This window comes from Protomyctophum bolini (genome assembly GCF_963924005.1).
Source record: "Protomyctophum bolini genome assembly, chromosome: 14".
Taxonomy (NCBI): Eukaryota; Metazoa; Chordata; class Actinopteri; order Myctophiformes; family Myctophidae; genus Protomyctophum; species Protomyctophum bolini.
In genome coordinates, this window is record NC_137875.1 from 31,634,910 (window position 1) to 31,654,380 (window position 19,471).

Sequence of the window (19,471 nt, forward strand, 5' to 3'; positions counted from 1 at the left end):
TGCTTAGCTGTGCCACGGCAGGGGAAAGAAATCCAATAAACCATGTATATCCATGTCTCTTCTTTAACAGCACCATAGAGCTGGGTCAAAAAGGAGGAAAGTCTAGCTGACCAAAGTGCACAGGTGCTCTGAACGACTGCCTGACTCTCCTGTGTGTGTGTGTGTGTGTGTGTGTGTGTGTGTGTGTGTGTGTGTGTGTGTGTGTGTGTGTGTGTGCGTGTTCCATCCATCCCCAAGGAAGCAATTGGCTTATGTTTGCCTTTGTGAGCCTGTAGGGTAGGCTATAGGCCATTTATAGATTTTTGAACGTGCAGAAATTGGCCATTTTATATGTCAGGTATTCAGACAGATATTTTTCTCTATTTTAGCAAGCTTAAGCTTTCCTTTTATTGTCACTCCTCTGAGATGGTGGAATAACCGCTGGTTAACCGTTTGTTTTATCCATAGACCATACCACTGGCAATTCTATAGTGGTTCTGGTCTATTGATTAATATGTGTATTTCTTTTTACTCAGATCTATTAGGAAATAAGTGGTATTATCGTAAATAGATAGCCTATTTAAAAGCGTTCTCTCTTTGATCTCCCTACACAGCTCTTCGCATGCAACACAGCAGGAGTTAACAGTTTTTTCTCCTGTGAAAATGGATTAAAGTACAATAATATGTACTTTAATCCGACATGTGCGTGCCGTGAAGAACGAGTCAGCTGTGACACAGTCAGTCACGTACAAGTATTACTGTACATTGTTTATTTAGCCTACTAGTTGGTATATTTATTGGCTTACATTACAGATGGAGGTACCGTTTTTTATTCAGTGTTCATGATAAATGTAGGTTTATTTAGAATGTTGTCTGTAGTATTTGCATTGCTGACTGTGTATTAATGTTTGACAGAGAGGTGTATTAGAATAGGGCTATTGTGTGATAGTTCTGCCTGCTTGGCATGCCTCCACAATTTGTAGATCTCTAACTGCCATATTAGATATTTAATTTATGTTAAACTCAAACTGCTTTTTATTTTGTGTAATTCCACACACAAACTGTTACACCCTAACTGCAATACCTACAGTACAGGCTCAACCCAGTTCTTACAATAAACAATTGGGCTATATGGCATCAACTTAAAGCATTGTTAAAAGTTTTGCTGGATTCGTGACGGCATTTTACAGTTGCTACATGTATCACAATGCAAGCTTGACCGCCTGAGGCAGGTCTCGCACAGTGTTGATTTCGTCGACTAAAACTAAGACGAAAAATGTTACGTCGACTACCTTTTAGTTTTTTCACTGACAAAAACTAAATGGAAACAAAATGAAAACTAAGCTATGATGACTAAGACTAAATATACTGACAATTTCGTTAACAAATAAAAACTAGACTAAAATGTTAGGCAGGGACTAGTGGACAAGAGACTAGTGTAAAAATGACGTCATGTCATTACGATGGCAATTATGTCATTACAATGGCACAAAGGCCCACCAAAATACTATTTAGTCGACTAAATCAACTGTAGATTTAGTCGACTAAAACTAGACACTAAAACATTCCAGGAGACCCTAGGGGGCCGCCATGAAAAAAATAAAAATAAAATAGGCGGCAGGCCACCAGGAAAGGTCCGGGCATGCTGCCATTCTGCCAGTGCCATCATGATAATTTCACTGTACCTGTACCTGTATCTGTGAGTGACAAATAAACCCTCTACAAAGGGTTGTGTAGTTGTCTGTTGGTTTGTATCATTTAGGCCTATAGTTGTTCTGTAAAAGTGGTGGTATTAGGGCTTGTTTGTTTGTGTGTGCCGCGATGGAGCCGGCGGTAGAGTTTCTGCTATCTGCTCGCTGGTTGTGGTGGGCCGGTCTGGGCCAAATTCACGCGAAAATGCCCGGGCCGAATTTTTGTCCCAGTCCAGCCCTGGTGTGTCCGCTGTCCGTGTATATTGTTTTAAGGTTGTAGGAAAGCCCCGCCAGGTTTGTCATCAGGCGAACGCATCACGGAAAGGGAAACCAGCTGGGTTGAAAACGCAGGGGTAGGGTCGGTGATGTATCACGGTCGCAGAGCGCGGGCGTAGGCAGTGCTTCCACATGCTCCGCATGCTTCACGGTCTACTTACCCTGAACTTAACTGAACTGTTGCACCAAGTGTGCGCTCAAACTTGTTAACTTCTCAATTGTAATAATAGATAGATAGGAAGAATAATGTGGGACGTTTAGAGAATTCCTTTACACCCAAAATATGGGTGCAAACAGTGAATCGGGCCCAATGACTTTAAATTAAAGAATAACGAGAAAGTGTACACATGGCTGCAAATGTGAAATAAATATTAAATTTATAAATACAGATAAATACAAATACAGATAAAACAAATAATAAATAATAATAAAACAAACTCAAATATTATGCGCAGGTGACAAGTGCACAGTTGAGTAGCCTGCTGTTGTTTCGCATCTTCCAGCATGGACAAGGTCTAATTTTGACAACCTGCATGTTCTACAAGCATGTGTGTGTGCGTGCGTGTGCGCGCATGCGTGCGTGTGTGCGTCTCTAAACATGCCGTGTCTAACCTGAAGTAAAGTCTTGAGTCTGAGCAGCTGGTTCTTGAGTGAGCCGCAGTCCTGGGCCATGTGTTTGATTGTGAGCTCGTCCAGCAGCCCCGAGTGATCGTCCTGCCTCCCTACGGTGGGGAGGGACCGGGGAGGGCCCTTAAATGAGCCAGGACCCCCAACGCCATCATACTGCTGATAGACTGGGGCCCTGAAACAAAGACACAGATCAATAGAAGTCAGACAGACAGACAGACAGACAGACACTTTCCATTAACACCAGTGTTTTCACAAATCTACAATCTCATTTGAATGGTGGCCTAATAAATGTGTAATTCCCAGAAGGGAACATGAGGTCCATAAGCCTTGTGATTTTACTAGTATTATTACACCTACACTGATGACCCTGAATGACTGGGACTGTAGCCTGGAGGTGCATTGAAAAACCAATGAAAAAGCAATGAAATAAACCATGGAAATAGTCCAATTAAACTCAATCGTTTTGGACAATCACAGACGGGCAGGCAGAAAATGTGCAGAGATCTTGACTTAAACAGAACAATAAAAATGCCCTATCACTTCAATCTGTTTGTGATGAAAGAGACACATCAATGCCACGTTTGGCTTTTCAAGCGGTTGAATAAAGGCATTAGAACTGGCACTTCTCAGAAAAACGCAGTCATTCTGGTTGAAGTTTCACATCTATATGCAAAGTAGGGGAAGAAGTAGCAGAGAGCTTGTTCTGAAAAATGTCATCCGTTTGAATGTCTGGTCCATATTGTTTTTGTTGTGTTACTGCGTTGCTTGTCAATAACCCCCTGCACGTATAAATGTCTGAGGAAAGAAGTGTTCCTTTGAAATGTCAGCCAGGATTCATGATCCATGCCATCGTCAAGCTTTACGAACATTGTCGTCATCCTCTGAGTATTTTCAGAGGATGCACATGAGGAAACGGTTGACCTACACTTTGAGAGGTTGGAGTAGCATCATGTGGTAAAACTTCAGCGTCATTCCTTAAATAATCGTAATTAATTAGTTTACTTAGTTATTATTGACGCACAATAAAACTGCATATGCCCGGTGGCAGTTATCAGAGTAGTACTTTACTACTTAGTATAATTCTATACCTACAATCATTTTGCATATAATACATGGTCGGAACAATGTTAAAACGGCAAAGAAATGTTTAGAACAGTAATCAGGCAAGTAGCCGCTGCAGTATAGAAATCACACCCGTGTGAATTGAGTGTTGCAACTCCCCTCTCTCCCCCCCCCCCCCCCTTCTCTCTCTCTCTCTCTCTCATTAGCAGTCAACAGTGCAGCACTATCTCTCTCTCGGTTTCTGGCACAACAGCGCCCCTACTGGTACTAATAGTCATACTGGTGCTCATTGTCACACACATAGGTGAACACAGACATTGCTGTTCCTTGGAGTGGTTGCACCACTGAAAAATATGACGAGAGGCTGTGAGGTGAAGAGAGCCCTTGTTGAGAAGTGGCTAGACCAACCTGTTGTCGTTGTGGAAGTGGTCCGCTCCGTTCCAACGATGCTGTTTCCGCCTCCAGTGACCCTGCCGCCCGGCCCTCTCCGAGCACTCCAAGTGGGCCATCCCGTCAGTGTCTATATGTGGGGGACAGTCAACCAGGGTTAAGGAGTGTGCGTGTGTGCGTGTGTGTGTGTGTGTGTGGTGCATTGGCAGCTGTATTGAGAGCCAGAGCGAGTATCGTCTTCTACAGTACATGTGTTGAATGTAAACAGATTCCCTCGTGCTCTGCCATATGCACATAAACACAGCCCCGCCTTGACTTCCATGCCTATGGTTGGTACTTGGTAGTACAACCAGTATGTTATAACAAGTTGTCTTTGCTTTCATTTGTCAAAGGAGTGTATCGACATGATGACTGAGGACAAACTTTAAACCATATATCAACGTTGACGGGGATGCCTCAGATCTACAAGCTCACAATGTATCGCGTTAACTACGTTGAGCGCTTTTAAATCTGCTATTTTTGCTGAATGTTTGCCTATTATTACATGCTCGCAGAATATGAATGCTATCGGGTTCATGTTGTTAATGTTCGGGGGTAGTGCTGCACAACTAATCGAAAAGATCAATATTTAGATTCAGACACCTGCAGCACTAGTTGGCTGTCCAATTCATTTGAGTTACTCTTGTTTTTTTTTATAAAAGAAAATCATGGTAAAAAGGATAATCATGTGAGAATGACAATTTGTCTAACTTTCTTACCATTTCTGTATGTTTCTTTCTCTCTCTCACTCTCTCTCTTATGCTATCTATAACACTTTCTTTCACAGATTAAATAAGACAGTTGTAGGTCAATTCTCTACTCTGTGTGGTAATGAATAATAACGTGCATATTTCACACACCAAATTCATTCCTTTCCCCGTTATATACATATAAATCATGATCTGACATATCTCACTATGCATTTCTATCAATCCGATACATGCACAGTGCACGCACACGCACACACACACACACACACACACACACACACACACACACACACACACACACACACACACACACACACACACACACACACACACACACACACACACACACAGTGACAGGCCATTTCATTTTCAAGGAGGGGAAAAGGACAGCAGTACTTGGCGACACTCAATGCCATACAGCAGTGAAATGAACCATGACCGCAACAAAATTGACAACTAACAGAGCGCGACCCTCAGGAAATCAAAAGGACCCTTGACTTTCTATCAACATGACGTAGTCTTTGTTCTTCTCAGACGGACAGAGAGAGAGAGAGCGAGAGAAAGAGACAGGGAGAAAGACAAGATGCCACAGCGCTGAGGTATTCAGCGGTTCAGTTAAACAAATACCGTACCCTGAGTGTCGCCACATAGCACCGGAGCAGACAGCGCGCTCCCAACCGGCCCGTTACATTCCAACAAACCCTGATCCCTCGTAAAAAAAACAAGACTGCTGTCAAAAGTATAACCGAAAGAAGACTACAAGAGGAATAATAAATAATCCAAATGAAAATGGACAAAAAAAGCAATAATGATAAAATGATATAAAGCCCCCAAAAGTTTGAAAAAGTTAGAGACGTGAGAGGGAAGACGTCTTGTCCAGTCAGCTGGTGAAGACTTAAAGGGCCAGGAGAGAGAGAGAGAGAGAGATAGGGGGAGAGTCAGTAAACCCAGCTCCCGCCCTGCTTGGCCCTGTGTTTGTTGACAGGCCTGTTTTTCTGGGAACTCCCTGGGAACCAGAGCTGGTGGTGAGGGAGAGCGAGCTGGGCCCAGGGGACTGGCGGAGGCGAGGAGGGTGACGGGGGAGGGGGCTGGGTCTCTCTGTCCTGTCACGGGACCCGGCCGCCTGGATGAAAATACTGAAAATAAGGCCCCTTCCACTTTCTTCTATCCCGGTTCCCTCTTCCTGCTTGCTGGCAGAACCAGGGTGTTCATGGGAAGGAAGGAGTGTCTAAGGTTGTCTCCCCTTCCTCTCTGGGCCTGTCCCGTGGGTTGAGTCTGACTAGTCCACTCCTCTCTCTGTCTGCCTCTCTGTCTGCCTCTCCCTCTCTCTTTCCCTCCCTCCCTCCTTAGTCAGACCTCGAGCCCTGTAACAGAGCTATAAATACAGCCTCCTTCCAAAAAGGCGTAGGGAGGGACATCGGTCAGATTCACATTCCTTGGAAGTGAACATTCCAGTCTTCTTCCATCTGACACGAGCAATGACACACGCTAGCGTCACCGTCAGTAGCAAGAAAACAAGGACATCACTGTTCACGCAGACACAACCAGCATGAATAATGTAATGTGTATGTGCGTGCGCACATGCATGCGAGTGACCATTTGCTTCATTTGACCAAGTGCATTTTGTTCTCATAACTGGAGCCTTGTCTGCAGGCTGAGAGGTTGTAAATTAAATCAGTTGGATAAACTACATTACCCATGTATGGCACTTTCACAATGCTGAAAAAAGTGGAAACTCTGCTTCCCAGAATCCATCATAATATCAGGTAAGGTCAGTACATGTTATTTCTTAACATCCTCTCTCTCTCTCTCTCTCTCTCTCTCACACACACACACACACACACACACACACACACACACACACACACACACACACACACACACACACACACACACACACACACACACACACACAATGTTCCATGTTGTGCAGTCTAGAAATGTGTGATGCATCAAGATGCATCGTAGAAACGAATCAAAACCTGGTGAATCTAAATCAAATTGAATCGTGCACCCCTCTTTATTTCTCTCTTTTTTTCTTTCTTTCTTTCTTTCTTTCTTTCGTGTTTCGAACACCATATAATAAAAAAGTCACAATAAAACAATAAAAGTAAAGATACAAAATATATTTAAAAAAATGTCAATAGACAATAAGTCCCTAACCCCAAAAGGAGCAGGAAGAACCTATAATGCTTATAATTTCCTACCCCTTCATAACAGTCTTATAGTCACAAAATCTTAAGAGAAAAATATATATTAAAAAGAAAACAAATAGAAGAACCAAAATTACACATAGGCCTACATACATTTCTGTTTGCCTCCTCATTCCTCAGCGTAAAGGCTTTTTTATATACTGTAGATGTTTAAACTGTGCCATACTATTGCTTTGTTTTTATCCATCCATCATTCCATAGAGTAACCCTGCAGACCAAAATGAAAATCAATCTTCCTTCCTTCTTAGGTCATACTTTCCCTATTCTTTATTCCCTCTTGAACCATTACGGCTTAAGAATCCGCCGCTCCTGAATTTAGTGTCTGGTGCTGGGAGTCTGGTGCAACGCACAGGTCACTGGAGACGTAGGAGGGGCCCGGACAGGAGTCAACCCACAGAGCCTAGTCCTTCCACGCGCCAGACCTCCCAATCCCGGCAGAGTAGTTCGGGAGCGGCGGATTGTGTGGCCCTGGTCTTTCCCTAATGGGACTGATCGCGGGTAGCTACTGGGACGTAAGTCGGGACATGATCACCCCGGCTGGGTCACCCGAGTGAGGGGTATGATGTTGCAAGACCCAAAACCCCGATGACCTTGGGATACATCACTGAGGATACGCCCAATGGAAATGTTTAAGGATAGAACACCCCAGGTCATGGATGCACCTAGGATGTTCTATTTTAAGTAAAAAAAATTAGTCAAAAGTTTAAAAAAAATCATTGCTTTAAAAATCATCTGAACAGATTTAAAATTGACAAGGTCCATGAATGTTTTAATCTGTGACTGTAGAAACAATACATTTGTATGCTCAAGATGTGCATACTCAGACACTAAATAATGTATTTGTTTTTGTTATTTTCAATACCTATGTTTGATTACTTTGTCTCCTTACTATTTGTATATTACTATTTGTATATTATCTTTGGTGAGAATCACATATAAGCCCTCCCTGGGTTTCTTTTCTCACCTGCACACACTTCTTTTATTGATGTTACCTTTTTTTGTACAGTTTTATTGTGCGAATAAACTAAACTAAGATACCCAACATTGTGATTTATCCTTATTGCTCTTTTTTGTAGTGTGCATATCCTTTTTAGAGAACCCTTATAGGTGTTCCTATTGCACGCAATAATTTAGGTATGGCACGACACTGTAAGTGCACAATAAAGAGTGTGTAAGGCTCACCTCTAACACACACACACACACACACATAAAAATACCTACACACACACGCACGCACACACACACACACACACACACACACACACACACACACACACACACACACACACACACACACACACACACACACACACACACACACACACACACACACACACACACACACACACACACACACACACACACACACACACACACACACACACACTGTGACCAAGCATTTATAAGATAAGTCATTTTAGCCTTTTAGCAAATCTTACAGATAGATTCTCAATAGCCTCATCAGCAGTAGTCACAAAGTGTAGTAATGGCTGGTTTTCCAATACATAAAAAGGACAAACGGTCATGCTAGTTCAATGACAAACGCGTATTAAATTCCCACAGTGGAATGGTACATTAGTCTAGAGAAAATGGCAGTGTTGTGAGCTTGAATGCTAATGATAAGAATTATTTGTTTAATTGACAACACAACCGGAACTTAGAACAAGTGTAAGGTTGGATTAAGTGACAATGAAACATTGTCAGCCAAGAACTGGGGGATTAAAACTACTAAGAAAACTACAATATGTAGTAGAATGTTTTTTTTTTAACAACAACATAAAAGTAAGTAAGGAGATATCAAACCTGCCATCTAAAAACATACTTAGCCATCTTTCTACAAGTAAACAGCATCTAACATCTAAAAAGTCAACAAGCATGGACTAATTGTGGTCATGCTGTCTCGTGGTGCGTCATATTCTGAATGGATCCTATAAATAAGGGAATGTACATTGCTAGGCATGACAGAATTGTTGACCTATTAGCTAAGGACATAAGTTCTTCATCATTAATATGATCTGCCAAAAAAAGCTGGGATTTTCAGAAGTCACAGCTAATACACCGGATGTTGTTGTTGAGGTCTGTAGAGAGGTGACCATTTTGGAAGTGGCATGCACATTTGACCAGAGACTGTGTATGTACACAGAGGTGTGCATGTGTACAGTGTATAAATGTCTCCAATTGATTGTCAAAAAGGAGGAAAAACATCCGCACACTAGTTTCTAGAGCTCCGAGACTTAGGCTACTCTGAGGCCGAGGCCATTCCACCCTAACTCATTCCACTTAATACATTTATAATGGAAGTAATTGGGCTGAAACCGTGACCAGATACAGTCATAGTATTATGTCACCAAAGACTTGCTTGCATCCTAGACTTGGATCCTTGATCAAGCACCACCCATTGGACTATATACGCTGTGATTTTATAAAACTTTCAGCGTATGCCGTGGGTGATTTTTGCCAGCTGTACTTCCTACATTTGGCAGCTGCTTTTAGCTTGGAGTATGTGTTTTGTTCATATTTGCCTAATATGATTTTGTTTGTTCTTGGTTTGTGAAATATGTCGCTCTGCTGCCAGTAGAATTGTTCATGTTTATATGATGCACACACTGCCCCTTTTATATAAACTCACCCATAGCTAGAGTGCATGGAGTGTGAAGAGAGGCCAGGGGGGGGGGGGGAGAGAGAGAAGAGAGAAGAGAGAGAGGAGAGAGGAGAGAGGAGAGAGGGGAGAGAGAGAGAGAGAGAGAGAGAGAGAGATTTCATATCTTGTCTCTGGGCCCGCAGTACTACTAGGAGACTAGGTGAGAGGTGAATACGTACTGTGGATGTATAATAGCAGTACTACTAGGAGACTAGGTGAGAGGTGAATACGTACTGTGGATGTATAAGAACTGGTAGAATAATTACGCATTTAGCAACACCACTGCCATTCACAACTAGCTGTGTGGCAGTGATGGCGCTGTAATGTAATAAGTCATCCGCACAGAAATATGAAATAAGCAAGGTCGCATGATATGCACAGAGGTGTCCATTAAAAGATTTTAATGGATGATGCAAAGGCAACGATACACCCGAGGCAAGGCAGAAATTCCATTTATTCAAGCCTCTCTGTGCCACAGAAGGCTGTGGAAGGATATGTAATGCTCAGGACTTGCTAATGCATTAATTTACAATAATGATCAAACAGTTTTGCTGGAGGTGTCCGATTATACGAAAATAATGGTACCCTCCAGCCAATCAGTATCAAGCATTTCCCATGGCCATGGTGTAACTAGGAGGAGAATTTAAATCAGGTCCTCTGATATTAATGTACCGCACCTGTGCGTGACAGACATAGAATTAAAAGTATTTCCGTGTGTGTGTGTGTGTGTGTGTGTGTGTGTGTGTGTGTGTGTGTGTGTGTACACTGACTGAGGTGCAGTGAGCTGTCCTCTGGCAGATCCACGTCTAACATGAGGTCATCATCGTCCAGCTCTTCAGGTCCAGGGGGGTCCAGGTTGTTCAGGATGTCCTGGAGAGAAACCATACACATTAAAGGAAACATTCACTTAAAGTATTAGAAAGGCATCCTAGGAATATTATAAACAGAGACAAACATAAAGGAAAATATATATATAATGTCTTAAAGTGGTTAAAAGGAAAAGAGGACCGACTGATGGAAAGAGTGTTACTATTACAAGCAGGAATTGTATGGAGAAAAAAAAGTGTTGCTGCAGTTGCAGCCAGCTCAAATTGGATTGTAGATTTGTAGCAGCTACAAGCGTTGGGCATCGTTTAGTATCTTAATATTTTGAGGACTTATATTATAGCTGCCAGTGTCACTGTGAACACAGCATAAGTAACATCTTCACACTTGACTTTCCATGCATATCTAAACATACATTTCAGCCAAGACAAAGAAAAACACTTTGCATGGGTAAGGTTTCCGATTAAAATAGCATCTACTGTGCCATTCGATAAATCACAATAGCAAGTGCTGGGGTACTTTAGCTGTAACAGAATCAGCCACACTTTGCAATACATACTGTAGTGTACATGGATGAATATGACGGTAGTTTAACATTACATATTTATTTTATACATTGTTTTACCAATCCCTGCTTAGCACAAAGTTAATACGGTTCTTAAAGAGCATTCTTACAGTAAGTAACATTATGAAAATAACGTTTTTTCGCTCCCCTAGTGGCACAGCTGGATGGTGATGTTGGTAGGGCAGCCCTTCCATCCAACCACCACTTTGTTTCCAAACAACAATATCTCATACGCTGCTGGCTAGATTGCCATGACATTTGCTGTGCACCATCATGCTCCTAGGGAGCAAAAAGACCTTGATCGGTCTACCCCTGTCCCCTAGACAGGGATAAAAGTCAGTGTAAGCGAAAAATAAATCATAAATTAATGACACGGCGTGTGCAGCACACCAATTTTTGGGGTGGTAAAATGGTGTTTTCCCAAAGTTGCCTTTACTGAATGTGTGTGCCCATCTGTAATATTGTAGCCCAATATATTTCCCTTAATATGATAAGAGTGTTTATCAATTAATAATTGATCTCCACGCGATTATATGCAGGCAATATCAGATGTAATCACTTGTTGAATCAGTCTCATGTAGTGAGCTCATTTCGCTAAAAGTGTCGGTTTATAATATTCATATTCATATGCATACAGTCAGGAGAGTTTGCTGGTACAATGGTGTTTTCCAAAAGATGCCTTTACTGAATGTGTGTGCCCAATGCCCATCCTTGCTTTATTTTATAGAAGTAGCTTTTGAAGTTCTGTTGTATTATATTGCTAGTTTGGCCAATCAAAATTCAAACTCCATTTTAACCATGAAACCATGAAACACCAAAGCTTTTTTCTGTTGACTGATATTGTCCTTCTAATGCGTGAGGGGGCCGTGTTTTTTCATCTAATGTTTTCATTTATTTTCTAATAATTATTTTGGAAAAGAACCTACTCCGGCACCGCTAAAATAATTATTAAAAATGAATGAAAACAGTTACCACTCAACATAATGCAACGGAAGCTGTACAAGATCTCCACAAAGGTTTACTCGTTTCCTCATGCAGATCGACTATACTTTCGCCGTTTGATAACTTTGATTTGTCCTAATGTTGGCCGTTGGTCCTATTAACACTTTTCACTGCTAGACCAGGGCAGGCTGATATGAGGCGGGGAAGAGGGTCTGCTTGATCCCTGAGGAGTGGACGGGAACACACGGGTGCTCGGTCGTCATTTAGCGGCAACTTATAGGGATAGGCTTGGCACATTTTGTCTCCCCTCAGATCACTTGACTAGCATACAGTAGCAAGCCTGCTGCGTTGTGACTGCTTCGGTCATGGCATTCACACCAGGGGCATCGCTACACTGTACACATGATCTACACTGATCTCATAAATAAATGGTCCCTATGAAATCCTCAGAGAACTTTAAGCCCTGTGCTCCCAGAAGGTCCCGCCCTCGGGCCACGTGCACGTCATTGCCATGGCAGTACTTGCACAGTACATTCATGCTTCACACTACGTCACACTACATGTGAGTGACCCCAGGACCTTTCCTCTAGCACCATCCTCAGGCCAAAACGTCAAATTTGCACACCAGTTATCTCTAAATCTAACTGGCAGATCGCAGGATAAAAAACTACTGATTACAGATTAGTGCTTACTGTGAAGCCTGGATTGGTGCTTTCCATGAAGCCCATGTCTATAATGCATTATGTCTATAATGCACACAGGATGCACCTGGACATTTGTTACGTTGTCTTTTGCACACCCAGCTCTAAGTAGCACTGAATTGTATATTAGGTGTAGTATACACATGATATGTGCATATCGCCACATCTATATCTTTACAACTTAATATGTGTGATAAATTAATATGTGTGGAACACGTGTGTCTGTGGGGAAAACGGTTCTCGAGTTACGTACTGTATGTACACACAGAGACTTGGTGCATTTATAGATATATAATACACTATTATTCTTGCAACAACAAAATGTGTGCAGCTGTGTCCAGCAGTTATGAAGTATTGTACTTATCACTTATTATACGTATAAGTCATTATAAAATATGTTATGTGTTATGGTTATAATGCATTATGAGCTTAATAGAAAGCGTTTTTTATTTGCAATGGATTTATGCTTGTGGACAAAATGATATGGTTTTTTTACCATTATTATGTGTGTGGCCATATGCAATCCACTGCTTACGGTACAAGCGCTCTCACAACACAGCTGGGGGGAGAGATGAGAGTGGCACAGCCATCATTCAACACACAAAGAGCCAGAGAGTCACGACGCATGCTGAAGAAAGATGTATCAAGTATACACCATAATGGAGTCTGCTATGAAAAGATTGTCTCATTACAGACTCAAAATATGCAGTTATAGTTTGATTACTACTGGGTTGCTATTTGTCAAATAATTCAAAGCAGACCCGAAAGCAAAGTAGGAATAAATCAATAGTTCAAAGCATTATTTTTCAAGGCAATTTCGTGCTTGAGCAGAAAAATGAAAATAAATTGCCAGGGCTAGACTAGACTCGGACCCAGAAATTAGCCCTCACTGAATGTCTACGTTTTCTTATACGAATTGAGTGGCACTCAAGGCTCCAGACTTACTTAAAGAAAGAATAATAACAAATAACTTAAATAAAAACAACTTAAAGGGTGATGAAACCCTAGACATAATTTTGCAGTTACTTTTCCGGTTCAGGTTAAAAACTAGAGTATAAACATGGCAGGCTACATAAGGTCTGGTACACTGTGATGTAAGCATCACCGCTGCAGCTAATACAATTAATAATGGGTGTGTTAGATTTAAGCCTCAGGCGTGCCAATAGGCATTGACAATACTGTTTAATACGGTCTATTCCACATCGGCAGACCCAAGGCTCTGGGAACACTGTATATCTAACACACCCATTATTAATTGTATTAACTGCAGCTGTGTTGCTTCTTAGCCAGCCATGTTTTTAACCCGTCTGCAGTTTCAACTTGTACAGAGAAACAAACTACAAGATTGAATTAATACCACTTTAAAGATAAAGTTCTTCAGTCCTTGGTGTATCAATCTATGCATCATGAGACTCATCTCTTAGTCAGAAGCTTCCTCTTCTCTCACTTCTTATTTAACCTGGTTTTCGGTCTCCTTCTCCTCAACTCTGAGCCTCTCTCCTGTCCTTTCATATCTGTAAACCTATTTCGCCGCTAGCCCTGGACTCGATGATGGAAAAAAATCAATGACGTCGCCAACGGGGAAGCGAAGCGCTGCCTGGTGACGATGTAAAACGATACCGGTAAAAATCATTATTAAATATTATAAACCCTTATCTCGTCCGATCTCTCCCTAGGTGATCTACGGCCATATTTATATCTCGTCCAATCACACCCTTAGCAGGGAAAGAGTTAAAAGCATTCGACTAGAGCCTGACCAATATTTTTGTTTGGAAGATGTACGTTATGTGTCATTATTTCTTACGAGGCTGTATTATTTACTGGAGATGTCATTTTACATGCCTACAATGGATTGTTTGTTTGACATTCTACGTCTTTACTGCTCTCTTTCTCTCCTCTCATACAGCAAGTGTCTTTGTTACAGTGTTGTTCCAGGCTAAATGACATTTCACACTGGCAGGACTTACTAACACTGAGAAGTCTGGATAATCATTCATGGAGGAGTTTGTGTGTGAATGCGGTGTGTGCGTGTGTGCGAGATGAAATGGACAGGTCAAGTGCAAGTCAGTCCAGAATATAGTCACAATATCGATATCAAGGTATTTGGTCAAAAGCATTGTGACAATTAATTTTGTCCATATTGCCCAGCCCTATTATGATACTAGAGAGCATGCCGCTGGTTCATATCAGATCCCTGTCTTGTCTCGTGTCTCTCACTTTCTGGAAGGACTGTCATCACATCATTACTGTGGAACCAATAGACAGGTTATTGGGAGACAGTGTGTACTATGTTGTCACACTAAGAAGAAGATGATTGTGGGCACGCATCAGCGAGCACACTATTTGTATAGTATATTTAGATAGTATATTCGGTATCTTCCGCAAACTTTGACACCCTACAAGTCCTACATACTTTCACCCAAAGACTCCATTCAGACTTTAAAAATAAACTGATGAATTGAGTACCTGTACTGTTAACAAACTTGTTAAATAATGAAATCAATCAAATCAAATCAATCAAACTGAAGCCATGGTTGTTGTGATTAAACTCCCCTCCTAGTTTTATTTAAATATGATTCAAGCTCGCCCTAGCCTCAAATGAGATGGATTCTGTATTACCCAAGTGTACCCATTACGGCAACCATGAAATCAAACTGTGAAACAGATAGCACTTGGATAATACTATTAATATGCATCTGAACAGCGGCTTAGACACGAGACCATTTTAAATCAAGCTGCGCTTGTTCTTGCCAAGGGGATAATGATTTGAGTGCTGGCAATACAATAAATATGATGTCTCGCACACACTCATGGCATGTCTTTAATGCCCCGAGGTGCTCCGTCAATCCGAGCCTGTAGCACACACTGCATCCAGAATGACAACAGCTGAGAGGGGTTGCTGCCCCCTCCTCTTCTGCACTGTGCTCCGAACACAACATCAGTCAAAACTTCAAATAAACACGAGCGGATCAAAAAGATGATTAGACCTTGAATAGCCCCCATGGGGAAAGTTTCAAAACAGAATATCTCCCCCCTTTCTTTTTTTTGACGCCGTGCCCTCAATTGACCCATACACAAAAAGGTATAAATCCCAGATGGGCGCCACCGAAGCCGCACGAAAACTCATTACTGAAAAGTAAATTCTGACTGTAGTTGTATGCGCAAGCATCTTTGGGTATCTTTGTTTGCCATCGGTCGGCTGTGGGTTGAATGTAAAATGATCAATCTGGGCATGCTACCAGGAATAGAGTCAAAGAGGCCAAGTCATTTCTGACTCGAGCAAGCAACTTTGAACAACAACTTCTGCTTTAGATAAGAGGAAAATCAATAGGCAACCGAGAGCGAGAGAGAGAGAGAGAGAGAGAGAGAGAGAGAGAGAGAGAGAGAGAGAGGATTTTACACTGTACTCGTGCCGTCCAGACACTCACTCATTTGATGTGAAGTGCACTGCTCTAGTCAGCATACATGGCACATTTCACAGCGGTTCCTGACCAAATCCCAGTAGAACTGACCTATCGTAGGGAGAGGGGCAGGTGGCGAACATTACTCAACACCTTTTCTTTCTGTTCTGAAGACCTTTTAAAAAAATGAAGGTAAACTCCATTTCAAGAGATTCAAGCTAGTTGTATTAGTTGAATTTAAATGCAATCAATTCAACAAGGAAATGAATAATGTAATGTCTGTCTGAATGTCTGAAACACTGTCGCTGCTCCTCACTTGGCTCAGTTGGCTGCACCAATCGCTCTGAATTAGCGAAGCTCTTTTTTCAATTTAACAAATTTAACTTTAACTTTTAATTAAATGTATTAGTTAACTAAATGTAATTCGTAAATTAAATTTCCCCTGTGCAAAATGCAAAAACTCACATTGGATTGTTTTTCTCTCAGAAACCGGCGTAAGGGCTACAGTTACAACACTACGATTACATCGCCACGCCCATTTGCGTCATATAGATTTTATAGAATAGATTTTCCGTCATTTTTCTTCCACCAACAGATTTTGTCTAAATCTCACAAAGTTCGGCACACATGATCTCTGGACCGATTAAACCACCACAGGCAGCATTTTCATAGTCCGTATTGTTCGTCTGTAATCGCCTTCCAAAGTTAGTGGGAGGGGCCTATTTTACAAAAAATGCCATACATCACAAACGGAATGTGGTTTAATAGTTAGTTTAGTTCTATTTTCATCCATAGGGGTCACCGCAAATGAGAAACGTTTGTTGCAAAAATATGCTTTTTGGGGATAAATCCCTTCTTAATTACTTACACATGATCACAGGGGTGACTTGACATTGTAATTGGCTAGCTAAATCAGTGGGAGGGGGCTATATTTCCAAAGGCACCATGCATGTACCATCGAGCCAACCACACAATGGTGTAATTTCCCCAGAATTGCACCTTTCCTACAGTCATGAGTCCAACACCCGGCCTACCCAAAACCCTAACCTAACCCTAACCGCACACCAGGGGTGATTTTGAACCCGCAGCACTTATAAGGCAATAGATAACAATTATTATAAATGTTTATAATCATGTATGACAACTGAATAACAACATTTATAATGTTTCTTTAGCCTCATGCCATCAGGACAAAGATACAGAACCTTGCCATGGAAAAAGGTCAGTTTTTGTAGGGGTGTTGTTCCCTCAGCCATCGCGCCATTAAACAAACTGCCTCGCCGATAGGATGGTTCTGTATACTGTGGGGACCTCATGTTTTTGTATCGTCTTGGTGTTATGTGCTCGGTGTTGTTTTTGATGTGGGTGTTTGAACAGACGAATGTGAAGACGAATACCCTTCGGGACAATAAAGTTATTATTACTATTATTATTAAGCCCAAATATGGAGTCTATGTGGATGTCAGAACAGCATTGTGATGTTAGAACAGGCCAGGTGATCAGGGCCAGAGCCCGGGCAGAGGCTTTCTAGCTGGTTAACTGCCTATCTGACGGACTCGACACCGGGCACTGCACTCCCTGTGGGGGTGTGGAACGTGTGTCGAATTTGAAGTCGGCGGGGCGAAGGATTCTCGAGTTGCGTGGATTACAGATGTATGTACACACGTCATAATGCTGTGTCGGGTGGAAACCTTGTATGTCCAAAACTGTAAAATTTGTTTAATTTTAAAAACATTTTGAAATAGTGAAAATAGCCGATCGTCGCAATACGAGGCGTGAGCTTGTAGATCTGCTATTCTCACTACTTTTGTGTGACACTGTTGTATGATGAAGTAGGCCCTACTTCATTCATCATACAAGAGTGTCACACAAAAGTAGTAGGGCATTCATTTACAAAAAAATATGGAGATAAGGTTTCTGCCCAACAGCTACGATATGTGCAATAGTGCAAGTAACAGTGTGAGCTAAATGTAATTCATTCATTCATTCATTCAGGTCTTCAGGGAATACATTCTGAGACTTGATCCCTGGGCTTTGAAACACCTCATACACTTGCCATTCTGCATCGTCACAAACAGTCCATTACTTGGGTGTTGTTTGTCCTTCATAAAGGTTTTTTTCTCTATCTGTGTGCTGTGCTCGGCTGACAACATACAATGATTTCAGATGTAATGTCATGGGAACAACTTCAAAGGGTGTGGCTTGTGTTGTGCACATCAAGGCTGAGACACCGTCTCTAGCCGGAGCTGGAACAACCATTTAGGTGATATACGTACATGTGTGTGCGTGTTTGCGTTTCCGAGAGATCTCTTGAGAGACATTAGGAGTCTCTGCTTGCTGGGAATTCTTCATATACGGAGGACTCACCTGTCCTTTTGATGGAGAACACGTCCTCTATCCCAATGACAGGCACATTTTCTTTATAATACAATTACCCGACTCATTTGCTGCTCTTGAACTAATGCGCCCCCCCATAAAAAGGGGGTGAAAAAAAAACTCAATCTAGAGTCTCTGTCGTACTGAACATAGTCATTCTCCACAGTTCTTTAAAGTGGGAAATGTGAGGTAATTCAAGGATTGTGGTCGCTGCAGAGCCCTTATTGACTTTTAGAGGGACAATTAGAGGCTGTGAGCCACTGAGCCTGTTAGCGAGATGGATGAGAAGGGGGGTGGGGGGGTTAATTCCAAGGGTACTAGAATGACACTTGGGAACAGAGGAGAGCAGAATTTCAACAGCAGATGTGAGACTGGTGGCCTTGGCTTAAGAGGTGTGGTTATGAGGCCTTTTTTGTACACAGATCGGGAATAATAACACTGCTACTACCTCTAGTAGTCACGAGTTTAGCCTTCAGAGGGAGAACAGAAAGATGTGGCCATCGGAGGAGAACATAGATTTGATGCTGCATTGTGCCTGTTATGACGGGAGACTGTCTGATACTAAGCAGTGCTGTGTAGACAAATAATTCACTTAATGTCGTACAAAGTAAAAATGAAATGTGCAGACAAGGCTATCGACTCGTTCGCAATAAATTTCAGTGATGTTGACATAATGCTGATTCAAACTTAAGAGTTCAGAGCCAGTTGGAGGCGGGCAGAGTGGCCAGGCAAGGTGGCTATAGGAGGATGGCTCGGTGACTCGGGGGGATGATGGGTTTATGCAAACATTTTAGTGATGATTCTGATCACGGTTATTATAAAGTCTGACTTTGAGTGCATCTGTCTGGTTCTCTCCGTGTGTATGTGTGTGTGACTCTGTGTGTGTGTGTGTGTGTGTGTGTGGGGGGGGGGGGGGGGGGGGAGGGGGGGGTACAGCGGGACGTACAGTGGCCGCTTGGGAACCGGAAGGTTCCCAGTTCGATCACCCCCCCAGAGTACTGTCAAAGTGTCCTCGAGCAAGACACTGAAC

The 19,471-nt window shown here is 42.1% G+C and overlaps 1 protein-coding gene across 2 annotated transcripts in view; it reads right to left on the reverse strand.

Moving 5' to 3' along the window:
* Window positions 1-19,471, reverse strand: part of ccser2a (coiled-coil serine-rich protein 2a) — an 81,284-nt gene that overhangs the window by 30,860 nt on the left and 30,953 nt on the right. For both annotated transcript variants that reach the window (XM_080782477.1, XM_080782478.1), the window contains exons 4-6: window positions 10,402-10,501; window positions 4,047-4,158; window positions 2,559-2,748 (exon numbers count right to left, since the gene is read on the reverse strand). In XM_080782477.1, coding sequence (XP_080638603.1) covers window positions 2,559-2,748; window positions 4,047-4,158; window positions 10,402-10,501 — 402 coding nt within the window. The remainder of the gene's footprint in view (window positions 1-2,558; window positions 2,749-4,046; window positions 4,159-10,401; window positions 10,502-19,471) is intronic.